The sequence below is a fragment of the Hyaena hyaena genome, unplaced genomic scaffold (genome assembly GCF_003009895.1).
Source record: "Hyaena hyaena isolate Hyena2069 unplaced genomic scaffold, ASM300989v1 scaffold_900, whole genome shotgun sequence".
Taxonomy (NCBI): Eukaryota; Metazoa; Chordata; class Mammalia; order Carnivora; family Hyaenidae; genus Hyaena; species Hyaena hyaena.
The window spans coordinates 665595-683606 of NW_024081535.1; the positions used below are offsets into that span (position 1 = coordinate 665595).

Genomic DNA, 18012 nt, shown 5'->3' on the forward strand with positions numbered 1-18012 from the left:
GTTAAATACAGATACACTTTTCAAATTAGCATTTATATATTCTTTGGGTAAATACCCAGTAGTGTAAATACTGAATCAGAGAGTAGTTCTATTTTTAATTTTTTGAGGAAACTCCATACTGTTTTCCACAACAGTTTGGCCACAAAAGTTTGATTTCCCACCAACTGTATGGGGGTTCCTTTTTCTCCACATCCTTGCCGATACTTAGTTTCTTGTGGTTTTGATTGTAGTCATTCTGAGAGGTCTGAGGTGATCTCTCATTGTATTTATTTGTTTATATTTAATTTTGGATAGTGGGAGAGAGGACAGAGGGGAGGAGTAAGAATCTTAAGCAGGCTTCATGCTGAGCATGCAGTTCAACATGAGGCTCAATCTCATGACCATGGGATCATGACCTGAGCCAAAATCAAGAGTTCGGTGCTCAACTGACTGTGCCACCCAGGTGCCCTTCTCATTGTAGTTTTGATTTGCATTTCCCTGATCTGTAATGTTGTGCATTGTTTCATGTGTCTGTTGGCCCTCTGTCTTTGGAGATATATCTGTTCATGTCTTCCTATTTGGATTGAGTTGTTGGGTTTTTGTTTGGTTTGGTATTGTATAAATTCTTGATATATTTTGGGCATTAACCCTTTATCAGATATATCACTTGCAGGTATCTCTCCTATTCAGTAGGCTGTTATTTAGTTTTGTTGTTGCTGCCTTCACTGTGCAGAAGCTTATTATTTTGATGTAGATCTGATAGTTTATTTTTGCTTTTGTTTCCCTTGCCTCAGGAGACATGCCTAGAAAAATGCTGCAATGGCCAATGTCAGAGGTATTACTATGTGTGCTCTGTTCTAGGAGTTTTATTGTTTCACATCTCATATTTAGACCCTTAATCCATTTGGGGTTTATTTTTTTTGTATGGTCTAAGAAAGCAGTCCACTTTGTATTCCTTTGCATATAACTGTCTAGTTTACCCACCACCATTTGTTGAAGAGAGCATCTTTTTCGTAGTGCATAGTCTTGCCTCTTTTGTCAAAGATTAATCACATATAATTGTGGGTTTGTTTATGAATTTTCTGTCCTATTCCATTGATTTGTATGTGTGTTTTGTGCTGGTGTCATACTGTTTTGTTTACTACAGCTCTGTAGTATATTTTGATATCAGATATTGTGGTACCTTCAGTTTTATTCTTTTTCAAAATTGCTTTGGCTATTTGGGATCTCTGTGGTTCCATACAAATTCCAAGATTATTTATTCTACTTATGTGAAAAATGGTGTTGGGATTTTGATAGGAATTGCATTAAATCTGTACATTGCTTTGGATAGTATGTATATTTTGACAGTATTTGTTCTTCTAATCCATGTGCATGGAATATCTTTCCATTTGTGTTGTCTTCAATTTTCTTAATCAGTGTTTTATATATTTTGTACTACAGGTCTTTCACCTCTTTTGTGGGAAGTTTATTCCTAGCTATTTTATTATTTTTAGCACAATTGTAAATGGGATTGTTTCCTTAATTTCTCTTTGTATTTCATTATTAGTGTATAGAAATGCAGTGGATAACTGTATATTAATTTTGTATCCTGCAACCTTACTGAATTCATTTATCAGTTCTGGTAGTTTTTTGGTGGAGTCTTTAGGGCTTTCTATGTATAGTATTTATGTTATCTACAGATAGTGGAAGTTTTACTTCATCCTTACCAATTTGGATGCCCCTTATTTCTTTTTTCTTCTTTGATTGCTGTAGCTACAACTTCCAGTACTATGTTGAATGAAGGTGTTGAGAGTGAACATCCTTGTCTTGTTCCTGACGTACTCTGTTTTTCACCACTGAGTATGATATACGCTGTAGGTTTTTCAGATATGGCCTTTATTATGTTTGGGGTATGTGTCCTCTATTTTGTTGAGAGTTTTTATCGTGAATGAATATTGTACTTTGTCAGATGCTGTTTCTGCGTCTATTGAAATAATCATGGGGCGCCTGGGTGGCTCAGTCAGTTGAGCATCGGACTTTGGCTCAGGTCATGATCTCATGGCTCATGAGGTTGAGCCCCATGTCAGGCTCTTTGCTGACAGCTGAGAGCCTGGATCCTGCTTTGGATTCTGTCTTCTCTCTCTGCCCCTCCCCTGCTCACATACTGTCTCTTATTCAAAAAATAAAATCATTAAAATTTTTTTTTAAGAAATGATCATGTGGTTTTTATCCTTTTGATGTAATATGTCATGTTGATTGATTTGTGAATATTGAACCACCCTTGTATCCCATGAATAAATCTCACTTGATCATGGTAAATGATTTTTTTTAAATGTAGTATTTGATTTGGTTTGTTAATATTTTGTTTACGCTTTTTGCATCAATGTTCATCGGAGATACTGGCCTGTAGTCCTTTTTTGTTTGTTTGTAGTGACTATCTGGTTTTGGAGTCAGGATAATGCTGTCCTCTTAGAATGAACCTGGAAGTTTTCTTCCTCTTTTTCGAATAGTTTGAGAAAAATAGGTATTAGCTCTTCAAAATGTTTGGTAGAATTCACCTGTGAAGCCATGAGTCCTGGACTTTTGTTTATTGGTATCTTTTTAAGCAATTTCATTGCTGGTGATAAGTCTTTCCAAGTTTTCTATTCCTAATTCAGCATTGGGAGGTGATGTGTTTCTTGTAATTTATCCAAATCTTCTAAGTTGTCCAATTTGTTGGCATATAATTTTTCATAATATTCTCTTATAATCCTTTGTAGTTCTGTGGTGTTGGTTGTTACTTCTCTTTAATTTCTGCTTTTGAGTCCTCTGTCCTTTTTTGTTGAGGAGTCTGACTAAAGGTTTACCAATTTTGTTGATCTTTTAAAAGTGCCAGCTTCTGCTTTCAATAATCTCTTCTGTTATTTTCTTAATTTCTATTTTATTTCTTCTCCAGTCTTCATTATTTCTTTCTTTCTGCTGGTTTTGGTTTTTATTTGTTCTTCCTTTTCTAGCTCCTTTAGGTGTGAGGTTAGGTTGTTTGAGATTTTTCTTGCTTCTCGAAGTAAGTGTACATTGCTATAAACTTCTCTCTCAGTACAGCTTTTGCTGTGTCCTAAAGATTTGGGACCCTTAGGTTTTCATCTTCTTTTTTCTCCATGTAATTTTTTTTTTCTCTCTTTGATTTCTTGGTTGATGCATTTATTGTTTAGCAGCATGTTATTTAACCTCTATGTATTTGTGTTTTTTCCAGATTTTTTCTTATGGTTGATTTCTAGTTTCATAGTGTGGTAGGAGAAGATGAGTGGTAATATTATCATCTTTTTGAATTTGTTGAGACAAGTAATTATTGGTAGGTATGTACTTATTGCTTTTTTGTTACTTGTTTTACGGTTGTTTCTGTAGTTCCTCTCTGTTCCAGAAATGTTATCTTCTCTCATAGTTTGCTGGCTTTCTTTAGTAATGTAGTTGGACTTCTCTCTCTTTTTTGAAAGATTTATTTTTCAGAGAGAACGCGAGCAGGGAAGGGGAAGAGAGAAGGGAACAGAGGATCTGAAGCAGGCTCTTTGCTGATAGCAGTAAGCCTAGTGCAGGCTCGAACTCACGAACTGTGAGATCATGAACTCGAGGTGAAGGTGAATGCTCAACCGACTGAGCCACTCAGGTACCCCTGGATTCCTTTGTTTTTTGTGTATCTATTATGGTTTTTGATTTGTGGTTATCATTAGGTTTATGTATAATACGTCTTTTGCACATACCAGTCTATGTTAAGTTGACTGTTAAGCAAGAACCCATTCTTTGGTTCTTGCCCCCCTCTCCCCCATATTTTGGGTATATATGGTGCCGTACTTTACATTCCTTTATGAATTCCTTGACTGATTTTTATAGGTACTTTTTACTGCTTTTGTGCTTCCTATTTTTCTTAGACTTAGGATCTTTACACTCAAAGAGTCCCCTTTAATATGTCTTGTAGGACTGGTTTAGTGGTCATGGATTGCTTTAACTTTTGTCTTGAAACTTTCTCTGATTCTGAACGATAACTTTGCTGGATAGAGTATTCTTGGCTGCAGGTGTTCATCTCTCAGCACTTTGAGTATGTCATGCCACTCCTTTCTGGCCTGTGGAATTTCAACTGAAAAATCCACGATTGCCTTATGGAGTTACTCTTGTATATAACTAACTGTTCTTATTTTGCTGCTTTTAAAATCTCTATTAGTAATTTTGCCAATTACTGTGTTTTTTGGTATGGAACTCCATGATGTTGATTTTGTTGAGATTTTCTGTGCCTCCTGGATTTGAATTTTGTTTCCTTCCTTAGCTTTGGGAAGTTTTCAGCTTTTATTTCTTCAGATAAATTTCCTGCCCTCTTCCAGGATTGTCAAGGGCATATAGGAGGGGGCAGTGCCACTGAGTTCCTGGTTGTACCTGCTGATCCCATATCTGTTTCTAAGATGTTATCAGCTGAGCCATAGGGAAGCTTACTGAAAACAGTATAGATCTGAGAAAGCCTATGCTTGTGCATTTTAATGGTACATTTTTTAGGGTTTTTTTTAGTGAAGTCTAATGTAATGAATTTGCTTTATTGGTATTTTTTATTTGTACATCTTAAAACTATTGGGGCGCCTGGGTGGCTTAGTCGGTTAAGCGTCCGGCTTTCGCTTAGGTCATGATCTCGCGGTTCGTGGGTTCGAGCCCCGCGTCGGGCTCTGTGCTGACTGCCAGCTCAGAGCCTGGAGCCTGTTTCAGTCTATGACTCCCTCTCTCTCTGACCCTCCCCTGCTCACGCTGTCTCTCTCTCTCTCTCCTAGAAATAAATAAAAAACATTAAAAAAAAAAAAATTTTTAAAAAAACTATTAGAAATAACAGTCATTTACATCAGTGGTGTTTGTTGCAGAATTGCAGACTTTATTAGTTACTAGCTTATCAACAGTTTATGTCAACTGTCACCTTTATAACTTCAGAACTGGAATAGAATTAAAAGCATCAGCATTTGGTAAGCAAGAAAAGGAGTATTTCTGCCATTTTTCCTTAATGTGTTTAACACGTTCAGAATCCTGGTATTAAAAAAATAATGTTAAACAGTTTCATAATGGAGAAAGACTCTGGCTTGATATAGCAAAAACATTGCATAGACTTAAAATGCCTATTCTATAATTAAGCTTATTTAAAAACACTATGGAAAATTTGCTAATGACAGTTTTAAAAATAATGAACCTATGGGTTTAATGTTATCTCTTAAGTTTTACATCCAAGTCCAGAAATTATTTTACTTGAAGAATTCCTGAAGCTCATATAGAAACAAATTAAGTGATGGTAGAACTTAGTCATTTTGACACTAAACGATCATTGGGCAGCTTGAGTAACAGTGGAGTATCTGAACAGAAATTCTGGCTAGAGGATCTGCAGGTCCCCTAGACAGGTGCAATACTCTGAAATGCTTAAATAGCCTCCACGTAGTTGGCTGGCAGCATGCCGGTCCTGCCGGTCCTCTGCACAGTGCCATACATCCAGCCTTCATCAATTGCTTGAACATTTACAATAGCATCTCCGTCTCTGAAGGACACCTCATCTGCATCAGCAGCCATATAGTCATACATGGCGCGGAAGATTTTCTGTTTGTGAAGATGAAAAAGGTAAAAAAAAAAAAAAAAAGATATGTCAGATTTTGCAACAATTACCTAAACACCTAATTTTAAGGTCTCTTACAGCTTCACAAAACAGAATGTGGAATTACCACCAAGAAAGTAAAAGACTATTCACAAAATAGGAAAAAATCTTTGCAAATCATATAAAGCACTATAATTCAATACTGATAAAAGGTGGGGGAGGACAAAGGATCTGAATTCTCCAAAGGAGATGTGCAAACAGCCCATAAGCTCCTGAGAAAAATGCTGAACCTCAGTAGTCCTTAGGGAGAACCACAATGAAATACCACTTCACACACGAGAATGGTGATCAACAATAACCACTATGGGGGGGCGGGGAGGGATATGGAGAAATCTGAACCCTTAATAAACTGCTGATGAAAATGTACAACCGCTTTGAATAGAGTTTTGGAAGTTTCTTCCATCTTAAAGAGTCACCATATTCCAATCTTATGTAGGTAAATATATCTACACAATAACTTCCACATCTACCATTCATAGCAGCCCAAAAGTGGGAAAAACCCAAATACCCACCACCAACTGGTGAATGCAGAAAGGTGAGATTTCCATACAATGGAATATTATTTGTTGATAAAAGGGAATGAATTCTTGCTCTGTGATACAACTAGATGAACTAAGACCATCAATAAAGAAATTTAGTCACAAAAGATCCCATATTGTATGATTTCATTTACGTGAAATGTTTTGAATAGGCAAGAAGAAACAGTACATTAGTGATCCCTTGGGATTGGATGGTGGGGCAAGAGGATGGGGAGTGACTGGTGATGGGCACAGGGTTCTTTTAGGGTGATGAAATGTTTTGAAATTAGATTGTGGTAGAGGTTGAATAACTAAATGACATAAAATCAGTGGACCTATATATTTCAATTGATGAACTTAGTAGTATGTTAATATAGTCATAAAATTGTACAAAAAAAGAATGTTTTATATATGGCCTTTTCTTCCCTTTGGAGGAAGTCAGTCGTGTTTTGGAGAAGAAAAATTTGAAAACCATAGCAATATTGCATGTATCTCTTACTTTGGGAATTTGGGAGCATGTTAGTAGTAGAAGTTGCTAAAAGCTATCCTCCGCATGTTTAAAAAAAGAAAAAAAAAACATGGCGGGAGGAAAAAATGGGGAATTAAAATCAAGAAGCATGAAGTTTCAGTTAAGCAAGATGAATAAGCTGTAGTGATCTGTTGTTCTGGAGAGATCTGTACACACAACCTTGAATCTACAGTGATGAAGAATGTACTGAATACCTAAAAATGTAGAAAGGGGGGTGCCTGGGTGGCTCAGTCATTTCAGCATCTGTCTCTTGATTTCAGCCCAAATCATGATCTCTAGGTTCAGTTCATGAGATTGTGCCCAGCATAGAGTCTGCTTGGGATTCTCTCTCCCTGCCCCCACCCCAAAATAAATAAAACATTTTAAAAAATCTTATTTTTGAGAGAGAACAAGCGAGGGAGGGAGAGAGGATCTGAAGCAGGCTCCACGTTGACAGCAGAGAACCTGCTGGGGGCTTGAACCCATGATTGTGAGATCATGACCTGAGCCAAAGTCAGATGGCTTAACTGACTGAACCGCCCACACAGCACTACGCCCAATTTTTTTTTTTTAAATGTGGTAAGAAGTAGAGCTCATGTTAAATGTTAACAACAGCAAAATCAAATTTTTAAAAACTATTAACAATTTAGAGATAAAAACAAAAATTCAAAGTGCCCAAATTTCCTTCATAGGAGCAGGCGCTGATTAGTAATTTGGTATATAACCTACATATCTTTTCCTAGCATTCTGAAATATACATACATATATTCATATGCAGAGATAGATTTCCCCTTTCCCTCTATAAGTGGAACAATACTATAAATAATACTTTACTCTTCTTTCCATTTAATGTAGCTTTGAAGTCTTTCCATACTTCAGTAATACCACAAATTATTTAGCCATTTCTATACTTCTGGACATTTAACGGTTACCATTTTTCCTTACACTAATCCCCTTATGTTTGCCTTTGGAAGTATTTTAGGAAAAAAAGAGCTTTTAAAGGCGGAAGTACATCAAATGGTATGTGCGTATTAATTTTTTTTAATTCACTACCATAATGTTCTAATAGGATACTTTGTTTTAATTTGCATATTCATGATTAGCGATGATGATGAACATCTTTTTTCTTGGGTGTTGTTATTTCTTCTGCTGTAGGTTGTTTATTCATTCACATCCAGGTCTTTTCTTATTTTGACTGGAAGGGGAATAATTTGCCACTGAATTTTTGAGTGTTGGGCTTTTTAGATCTAAATCTTTTTGTTAGGTATGCTGCAAATACCTTCTTCCAGTTTGACATGTTTCTTTTTATTATAAAACCACTTACATATTTATGGTTGAATATGTGACCTTTTCTTACACATTTCTAGGTTCTAGAACTTGCTCAGGAAGGTCTTCCCTGTTCCATTATAAAAGTAGTCTCCACTTTTCTGTAGTATTTTACAATTTTGATTTTCTTCTTCCTGCTAATGTATAATTCTTTTAGGGTCCATTTCTGGACTTCATCTATTTTCACATCTATTCCCAGGCTAACTCCCTATTTAATAATAGCTTTATAGTATGTGTTGCTCTTATTTGGTTAATAATTCTTACTGTCATTTTCAAAATTTACTCGATTATTCTTTCATCTTTACTCTTTGAAATAAATTTTAGGATTAATATACAAAATTGTTTAAAATGCCTTTAGGATTTTGACTGGAGTTTCCTTGAATTCACCAATTTATTTATTTCAGGAAAAATGACAATGTTACAGGATTCCCTTCCTGAAATGTAATGGTTCTAAATACTTAGATCTTTAGGTCTTTTAGTAAAGATAGTTTTCTTCATAAAATATTTTTTATTTCAACCCTAAAGAATTATGTTTTTGTGATATTTTGAATGTGTGCAGGGTTTTAAATTAACCATTTTTAAAGTAATCTGGTGAACTGTAAACATGATTTGACTTACCTCTTCAATGATTATTAACAAAGGAGATCTGAGTTAATGACATGTTTATATGTGTGACATGTGCACACGTAAATTCTTGAAGGACTCCAAGCGGCAAATTCATTAAGATAATGGGTAGTACCAGTGAGCCCCCAATGATCATTTGCTTTAGTTCTAGATCACTGAATAATGCTTTTTAATTAATGAATTAGATAATGAAGGGTTTCTGATATTACTGGTAATATGAGATGTGTATTAAAAGCTTTACAGGAAAGGAAACCATTAGAGGCTCTTAACTATAGAGAGTAAACAGGAGTGATGGAGGGGAGGTGGGCATGTGATGGGCATTAAGGAGGGCACGTGTGATAAACATTGGGTATTGTATATAAATGATGAATCACTAAATTCTATTCCTGAGGTCAATATTACACTACATGTTAATTAACTAGAATTTAACTTAAAACTTGGGATTAAAAAAAAAAAGACCATAATGATAATCATTATTGCACATATGAGAAAATAAGAATGAGTTTAGTAATAGTAAGCTCTTGATTGTTTACTTACCCCGGCGGTCGATGGGTGAGATGGAATAGAGGATACCGTTGTCTGTTGGGTGGCAACTGAAGAGGAACGCTGTTGTGGGAGTTCCGTGGTTTTTGCATGTTTGTAAGCTAAAACGTAGGGAAAAGTAGTTTACGAGAAGAAAAAGTGGCTAGACGACATTTAACCTGTGTTACACAGCTAAGCAGGCAGTGCTCTCTTTTCCCCTAATTTAAAAAGAACGATTTCCAAGAAAGGAGGCTCTAATAATGAAAATGAAACATCTTGTTTCATGTACCTCTCCACAGTTCTAGTCTTTTCTCATCATTAGAAATGATTTTTTTTAAATCCAGATTTTTAATTTTTTTTTTTTTTTTTTTAACTGAAAGTATCTGCCCTCGTAACCCAGCCAGCGGGCACCCACTTGTACCTGTGGAGGTTGCAGAGAAGAAGACGCCACCGTCGCTGTAGGTGGAGAGGCGCTGGTCGGCCACTTCTGAGTGCTCGGACTTGTCCTCACCACCGCTGATGCTCAGCGCGCTGGCGGACCGGGACTGCTCCCTGCTGCGGCGCTGCTGCGCTTGCGCTGGAGGGGGGCGGGGGAGGGGGGGGAAGCAGGCGTGACTTTAACACGATAGCAAAGCCTGACCATAACTGAACCTCGGCTCTGTGGGGTGGGGTCGTTGCCAAGCGTGGTTATTGGTAGATTTCCATGGATAAAACCCTCACAACCCTTATATGTTATGTGGTTGTCATCCTCATTTTCCACAGGACAGCTGAAGTGACTTCCAAAGGGTGCGTGACTGCTACTAAACAGTACAGCAGGCTTCAAATCTCAGTCTGTCCTGGCCCACAACCCCTTTCCTCCACCCTATCCGTTTTCCTGGCTCATCAAAAGTCATAATCTCCACGTTAAACTCCAGAAAGCCCTCCCTCACTTACGAATTAATTTAGATGCCCTTTCTCTTGAGTTCCTACAATTTGTGTGCAGACCTTTAAAATTGCACATGTCAGGGTGTAACCACTGATTTACTTGTCTCTCCATCAGGAGACTAGAGTATAAATCCTTTAAGGACAAGTACTATGTAATTTTCTACATTTTAACATGAATACAAGGCACAAAGGCATGTGGCCTGTTGAGTCAATAATCCTTTTCCTTGATGACATGAGTGTTCAGAAAGTTGCCAAAGGTCAAATTGATTCTCTTCCCTGTGCCTATGTGCTTTTTGGTGTTTTTTTTTCCCCCATTATTTTTCCAATAGAAAGATGTACTAACTTTTTTTCTTTGGAAACAAAATGATAACAAGGGGGCCTAAAGGAGGTTTACATGGAGGCAATCTTTCCTTGACTTAAATTTGCCTAGAAAATTGATAGTTTCTCACCAGTTAGTGAGGTGTTTCTACGCGGAATGACAGCCGAGAATACTGAAGACCCTTGAGTTTCCTCAAGTTCACTGACGCTAGCCTACTAAATGGTGACATTTCTGTGTAAGCTATAACATACCATTAATCATGTGTAAGCTTCGTGATTGAATGTTGTCTTCTGCTGGATCATAGTCAAAAACTGAGCCAGGATTAGTACGCCAGACACGTAAACCTAAGATTGAGTGAGATTAAGGATCAGAACAGATATTTTTGGGTGACTCCTTCTAGCTTGGGAGGCAAGGCCTGAACTTAACCACAGGATCACTAACACTAATTTAGCTCAGTTCTCAGAGGAGAACAAAGCGTATCAAAGAACAGATATCAGCTTTGCAAGCTGTGAAATCATAGTTTTCTTTTACAACTAGTAAAAACAGACTGAGGTCCCTTTGTCTGACTTACAATGGGTAATTTCACTCCTGTTCTTCTACCCCCTCAACTTAAAGTTGCTTTTCCTTGTAGGGCTCACATACCTGTAATAGTCTCTTGATCCTGGTCATTCCGTTTTTGTTCCATTTCTACAACTTTTCTCTGAATACCTCGGTAGCTAATGTCACTGAAGTCCTGTGTGTTCTTCTTCACTCGTTCAGTGATAGGGTCTGTCACCACTGGTGTGAAGCAGCCCTTGTGTTTCTCAAAGTCTTCATGATATTTCACCTGAAATTTTATGAATTCACTTTGTAAAAAATATGACGGTGTGACCATTTCCTTTTCCACCTGATCCAGCAGCCTGGCCAATCAGTCCTGAAGAATTCCAGACTCACCGTCGAGATGTGACGTTGGGTCTCCCGCACCCGTCTCATCTCTGGAGTGTCCAAGACATAGGCAGCTTTGCCTTGTATTTGTTTCCGGAAGCTATCTGAATAAAGAACCTGGTAAAGGAGAAACCATGAATTAAGTCCAGGTCACGGTACTGTTCTAATTCTGAAGCCTCAAAACTTTTCCAACACATGGAGATAAAGTAGCTGGGGAGGGAAGCTTGAGTCAGTTGAAAAGACCCAGCGATACCCTTGACTAACAGCTGAACAGATTAGCATGAGGATACATGGATAGGGTTCTCATCAGGAGAGAAAGGATAAGTTTCGACTTTGAAAATGTAACTTTGATTTTCAGGGGAGACAGGGCACAGTAGAATTTCAGAGAGGATAGGAAGAAAGTAGTCTCTGGGAATTACAGCACCAGCAGACTGGGTGGTATTTAGCAGACTAGATGTGATTCTGACATTGAAAACTATCCTTTTAATTTTAGTTTAATTAACATATTTATTTAAAATCTCAACACCCAACATGGGGCTCGAGCTCATGACCCTGAGATCGAGTTCTAAGCTCTTCTGACTGAGCCAACCAGGTGTCCCCAATCATCCTTCCAAACAAGTGATCATTTTCCAGATTTCATAAACACATATGTTAACACAGAAATAAGGTCCTCCAGACATGAAAAACCCAAAACACCAAAGCCAAAGAAGACATCCATCTCAGAGTATTACCTGTTTTAAGGATACCTTAAAAATAGCAGAATATTGAGGATGTTAGGAAGTCAATTTGTTACAGTTGGTTATGTAACACTACCTCCTAGTAAAATAAAGGTAAGAGAAAACATTGGCAATTAACTTGTTATTTCTTAGTATGATCATTTGGAATTTAAAAGCACAGTTGTGTTAATTTTAATGTAAATTTTCAGTTGAATGAGAAGGTGCATGTTTTTATGGTGTTAAAATGTTATTTTCCAAGATGTTGCATTTTTTTTTCATTTTAGTGTGCTTTCCAGTTGAGAAAGGCATGTTTCTATGATGTTAAATGTTATTTTCCAAGTTGTTGCACTACTCCTGTGTTTATTCCTAGACAATACCGAGCTAATGTTTTCTTGGTTGCGCTTAGCTCGCTCCATCTCTGGAGTAACAGGGGTCGGAGTTGCTTTTCTCATATTCTCTTTGTATAATACCTAGAGGGGCCAAGAGAGCATTCAGACATCAGAGAACAGAAAAACAGTTCTGAAAGCCATCATCTAGCTGGTGTTATGGCTCGATTATATCACACTCTATAAGAAACACGTCAGGAAGATAAAGCCATTAAAATGTTATTGTATAAAGCCAAAGAAGAAGAAAGAATTAAATCAGTTTGAGCGAGAGGGGTTGGTTTGCTGTTTTTAAGTGGGAAAAGATGAACTTAAAAAACTCAGAGTTCTGGGAAAACTGTGAGACAAATTAGTGATATAACCATGATTGCCAGACTTATTAAAAGGGTAACGATTTCTTTTTTCCTCTCCAAAATACCGAGCTAAAGTTTTCTTGATTGCGTTTGACTCTTTCCATCTCAGGAGTAAAGGGTGTAGGGGTTGCTTTCCCCAGGTTCTCTTTGTATAACACCTGTGAGATACAAAGTGGGACCCGAAAATCACCAAGAGGCAATATTCAGGCTATTAAATATTATGCGATTTGAGGGAGAAAACTCCGTCTCTAATCTACTACATTAGTGAGAATGGCTCTCTAGAGGAAAGCTTTAAAAAATAGTTAATGGCAATAATACATGTAGTTGGTCATTTACAGGAGGTTCTTTTAAAACAAATGGCATTTGCTGGTTTTTAACCTGGGATGGAGTTAGGAGCAGGCCAAACCGCAGGGGTTACTTTGCAAAGTTAAAAGCACTTTCATTTCTCAAGACAGTACCGAGCTAATGTTTTCTTGATTGCGTTTGACTCTCTGCATCTCTGGCGTGACAGGGGTTGGGGTGGCTTTCCCCACATTTTCTTTGTACAAAACCTACACGAGTCCAAAGGATCCGAAAAGCCAAAAAGAAAAAAAGTTACAGTTACCAAAAGATTAAACGGAATAGATAATTTGTTATAAGGTTCAGAGTGTCAAACCATTTGGGCAATAAGGTTAGGTAGAAAGAGGTAGGTTTCCAAAGGAAGCTGAGTATAGTTACAGCAAGACACACATTTCCAGGGTAGCCCCCTGCCCTGAAATCCTGGCAGGCCATCTGACAGAACTGCAGTGTGCCCTAAAAAGGATGAAAGATGGCCTTCATTTTACCACTAGTCTATGCATTTCAAGCACCAGACCGATCATCTAAAAAGGACTGTAGGGGATTGCACTCAAGTGACAAGGGGAAGGTGGGCCGCTCCCTGCATGGGAGTGGGAGACTGGATGGTTGTGCAGCCCTTCACCTCTCTGTACAGACACATCCATAAAACCATGGGCCCACAAACAAGGATTTCCCCTACTCTTCTGGTCCCTGCTGTCATCTGTGCTCTGCCTCCTGCTTTAGTTCACCAACAAACTTCTCAGTAAGGAAAACGTTCCCAGCGATTAAATCACTAGCATCATGATAAATCCTTTAGCTCTGTGTCTCCCTTCAGTGTCCTTCATGGGGACAGGAGGTTTGGGAAATGGCATTCGGGAAAAGGAATTCTGTTTAAGTAATGGTTCTTCAAGTAGCATCCCCAAAGAGCAAGCTCAGCATCTGCCGAGCACTTGCTTGCCAGAAATGCAAATTTGTTGGCCCCATACCAGACCCAGAGAATGAGAAACTGTGGGGACAGGGCCCCGCGATCTGATGTAACAAGTGCTCTGGGTGACTCCGATGCCCTGTGCTCAAGTACTGGAGAAACCTGCACACAGCACTGATGTGAGGGTCGCAGGGTTCTAACCTGCAAGAGCTACTCTTCTCCCCCTACGAATCCCAACCCCCCCCACCCCCAGTAATCACTAAACATGTAATACCACAGAGCACAGGCTTACAGGAAACAGTTTACTAAAACTAACAGTTAAAGACAAAACAAAAAACTAACATTGGTAAAGCAAAACCAGTTCAAGTGATACTTTCCTTTTTAAGTAAATTGTTAATCATGTGCTGAAATCACTAGTTGATCTTAGTTTTTTTCATTTCTATGAGCACAGTACCTCCAAACAATCACATGGAGATTTGAGACTGTTAGAACTTGGTTTTGTTCTTATTCAAGCAAACTAAAAGATAAGCGGTTTTTTAAAAAAAATATTTTAAAATACCCAATGGAATAGAAATATCATTATCCTTGAAGGAGAGGATCAGGGTTACTTTTCCCAAGGTCTCTTTGTCTAAATCTGATAATTAGAACCTAAAGTCATCGGTGCAAAGCAGATCACAACTCCAATGTTCCAGAAAGAGTTCTCATACCTACCATGCCACCCCCCAAATTTCATGTGTCTAAAACAAAGAGACCTTGAGAATAGTAGCTAGAGAGTAAGTCTGGGGAGAAATGAGTAAAAGAATATTTTATTGGAAAATCTGTTACTTCCTGATATTAGAACTTTATATAAGGATTAAAGCAATCTTGTTATTACAAGGTTAAAGCTAAGAGTAGCCTTCTGGGAAAGAAGGATAAATATCAACAAAATTCACAAAATGTAAGTTGTTTTTTAAAAGTAGGATTAATAAGTATTATTTTAAGTCATTAAAGGAGTAGTTTTTCCTTTTCTTGACAAAATACCGAGCTAATGTTTTCTTGATTGTATTTGACTCTCTCCATCTCTGGAGTGACAGGTATAGGGGTTCCCTTGCCCATATTTTCTTTGTACAACACCTGTGTGATGAGAAAGCATCCAGAAAAAACAACTGTCAGTAATATTTCATTGGTTTTAAGATTTTAAGGACGAGTTCAACTTCCTTGTTACCACATGACACAGCACTCCAGGGAGCCAGGAGTTACAGGTTGACAATTTGTCACAGACAAATGGCGGCCATTCTTGGGCTGGGGAAGGACTCTAGGGCAGCAAGGACCTCAGCTGCTGGGGAAAGGTGGCCAGTTATTCATGTTATTGTTCCATTTCTGAGAGCACAGTGCCTCTCGATCGCATGGGGGTTTGAGCTTGTTAGAACTCGGTTTTGCTGTTATCCAAGCAAACTAAAAGACAAGTTTTTAAAAAAAATACTTTAAAATACCAGATGGCCTAGAAGTCAGAATTAGCCAAAATAAAAAAAAAAAATTAAATCCATAGTAGTAACATAAAAGTGCAAAAGTATGTCCTTTTGCTAAGTGAGGTATATTAGAAACAAAGGAAGGGTAGTGAGTTTTAAAAAGGAATAGATGTTAAGTATCTAATTATGAGGTTAAAAGGCATCTTCTTTTCCCTTTCTTTCCAAAATACCGAGCTAATGTTTTCTTGATTGTATTTGACTCTCTCCATCTCTGGAGTGACAGGTATAGGGGTTCCCTTGCCCATATTTTCTTTGTACAACACCTGTGTGATGAGAAAACATCCAGAAAAAACAACTGTCAGTAATATTTCATTGGTTTTAAGATTTTAAGGATGAGTTCAACTTCCTTGTCACCACTTGACACAGCACTCCAGGGAGCCAGGAGTTACAGGTTGACAATTTGTCACAGACAAATGGCGGCCATTCTTGGGCTGGGGAAGGACTCTAGGGCAGCAAGGACCTCAGCTGCTGGGGAAAGGTGGTCAGTTATTCATGTTATTGTTCCATTTCTGAGAGCACAGTGCCTCTCGATCGCATGGGGGTTTGAGCTTGTTAGAACTCGGTTTTGCTGTTATCCAAGCAAACTAAAAGACAAGTGTTTTTTTTTTTAATATTTTAAAATACTAGATGGCCTAGAAGTCAGAATTAGCCAAAATAAAAAAAAAAAATTAAATCCATAGTAGTAACATAAAAGTGCAAAAGTATGTCCTTTTGCTAAGTGAGGTATATTAGAAACAAAGGAAGGGTAGTGAGTTTTAAAAAGGAATAGATGTTAAGTATCTAATTATGAGGTTAAAAGGCATCTTCTTTTCCCTTTCTTTCCAAAATACCGAGCTAATGTTTTCTTGATTGTGTTTGACTCTCTGCATCTCAGGAGTGATGGAGACTGGAATTCCTGTCCCCAGGTTTTCCTTGTATAGCACCTGTATGATAGGAAACCATCCAGAACAAAAAGAGCCATCAACCACTTTCCCCCTTGTGGAGAAGTAGGGAGTAGAAGGGCAAAGGGGAAGAGAAGGAGTTAAAGGAAGGGAAATACCAGAAGCTTCTAGATCCAACCTGTACGAGCCTAAAGACAAGTAAGGGAATGTAGGAAAGAGCAGCAAAAACTAAGAGATGGGAAAGGAAAGTTTGGTTATTTTTGTTGTTTGAACTAATCTTTGCAGCGCTGAGCAACAGAATGCACCGTGAAAGGGAAGGATTAGTGTCCCCCCATCACCACCACTCACCCCTGCCCAGTTTGTTATGAGGAAGAGAAATACAAAAAGGGTAAGAGACAGAAGGAGAACCCAGGAAGTTATTTTTGATTTGGAAATGTTATTAAGAATCCACATAAGGGTATTTGGATTTTAGAAACACTGTATATATAAAGATACTTATGCACAAACCTTCTTTTGTTGACTTTCAAAAGAAGTTCAAGTATTTAATTTTTAGTTTGGGTGACATATTGGGAAGAATTAATTACATGTAAAGCAAATGGAGAACAATGACAAGATTCTAAACAAGGAAACTTCAAATTACCGGTACAAATACCAGTAGGGGCAGAGAAGGTTAGAACAGAAATGAGGCCAACATTCTAATCTCTGCTAAATAAATTTTTGTAAGCTTTACATTCAGATCAGATTTGCCAAAGCAGGATAAATGTGGGTGCTCAGACACTGAGAAGGTTATGTTTTTAAAGGCTGGGACATAATACTGAACACTTTTTTAAAAGTCAAATAATCATATTAATGCTTAACCAGAATGGGGAAATGGATTCACAGGAAATGGCAGCATCAAGTTGTAAATAAAACATGTCAAAGTTTTTATTGGGAAAAGCTGATTAGATTAAAGTTATAGCCATTAATTTTTGGTTTAAAGATAGTTAAGGGGATTTTTTTTTTCTTTTAAATACCGAACTAAAGTTTTCTTGATTGTGTTTGACTCGCTCCATCTCTGGAGTGATGGGAATTGGGATCCCTTTCCCGAGGTTTTCTTTATACAACACCTGTATGACACAAGAGAGCGTCCAGAAAAAACAAAAGTAGTCAAAACAGCCCTTTCACTGTCCTGCAGAGACCCTCGTACAAGACTACAGACATGAAACAGGAAAGACAAATTCCCCAAGTCAGCCTCTCTCTTCAAACACAGATCTGGACGAGAACATACTCCATATTTCCTTAGCTACAGTGCCAGTGTATTTGGTATTCAACTCAATATCAACCCATATTATACTGAATGTTAGTTTCCTGTGTTGGGAATTAAGGAAAAAATTACAAATAAGTTCCTAAGGGCACTTAAGTGCTTATTGTACAATAGAAAAATTATTTTTTAATTTGATTGACAAGTACCTATTTTCCCTACATAGAACATCTATTTTTTACAATGACAGATATTTAAATCCCCAGGCCAAATTTACATAATATAGCAAAGTTGGTCTTTGTTGAGTAAATCCAAGTTGTGGAGGTGACCAAGTCTGAAAGGTAATGTTTTAATACATAGTACTGTTTATTTCCTACAGAGTCTTGAAAGCTCTGTGCACCACCAGACAATTTTGCCT

General features: G+C 37.7%; 1 protein-coding gene across 1 annotated transcript in view; it reads right to left on the reverse strand.

The window, feature by feature from the left end:
• Positions 1-5086: 5086 nt before the first annotated feature.
• Positions 5087-18012, reverse strand: part of NEB (nebulin) — a gene marked incomplete at its 5' end in the record, with an annotated part of 105640 nt that continues 92714 nt past the window's right edge. The window contains 13 exons of the mRNA XM_039220676.1: positions 5087-5553; positions 9122-9228; positions 9528-9683; positions 10601-10693; positions 10992-11175; positions 11283-11390; positions 12367-12459; positions 12791-12883; positions 13184-13276; positions 14986-15078; positions 15644-15736; positions 16304-16396; positions 17368-17460. Of these exons, the coding sequence (XP_039076607.1) occupies positions 5380-5553; positions 9122-9228; positions 9528-9683; positions 10601-10693; positions 10992-11175; positions 11283-11390; positions 12367-12459; positions 12791-12883; positions 13184-13276; positions 14986-15078; positions 15644-15736; positions 16304-16396; positions 17368-17460 (1473 nt within the window). The remainder of the gene's footprint in view (positions 5554-9121; positions 9229-9527; positions 9684-10600; positions 10694-10991; positions 11176-11282; positions 11391-12366; positions 12460-12790; positions 12884-13183; positions 13277-14985; positions 15079-15643; positions 15737-16303; positions 16397-17367; positions 17461-18012) is intronic.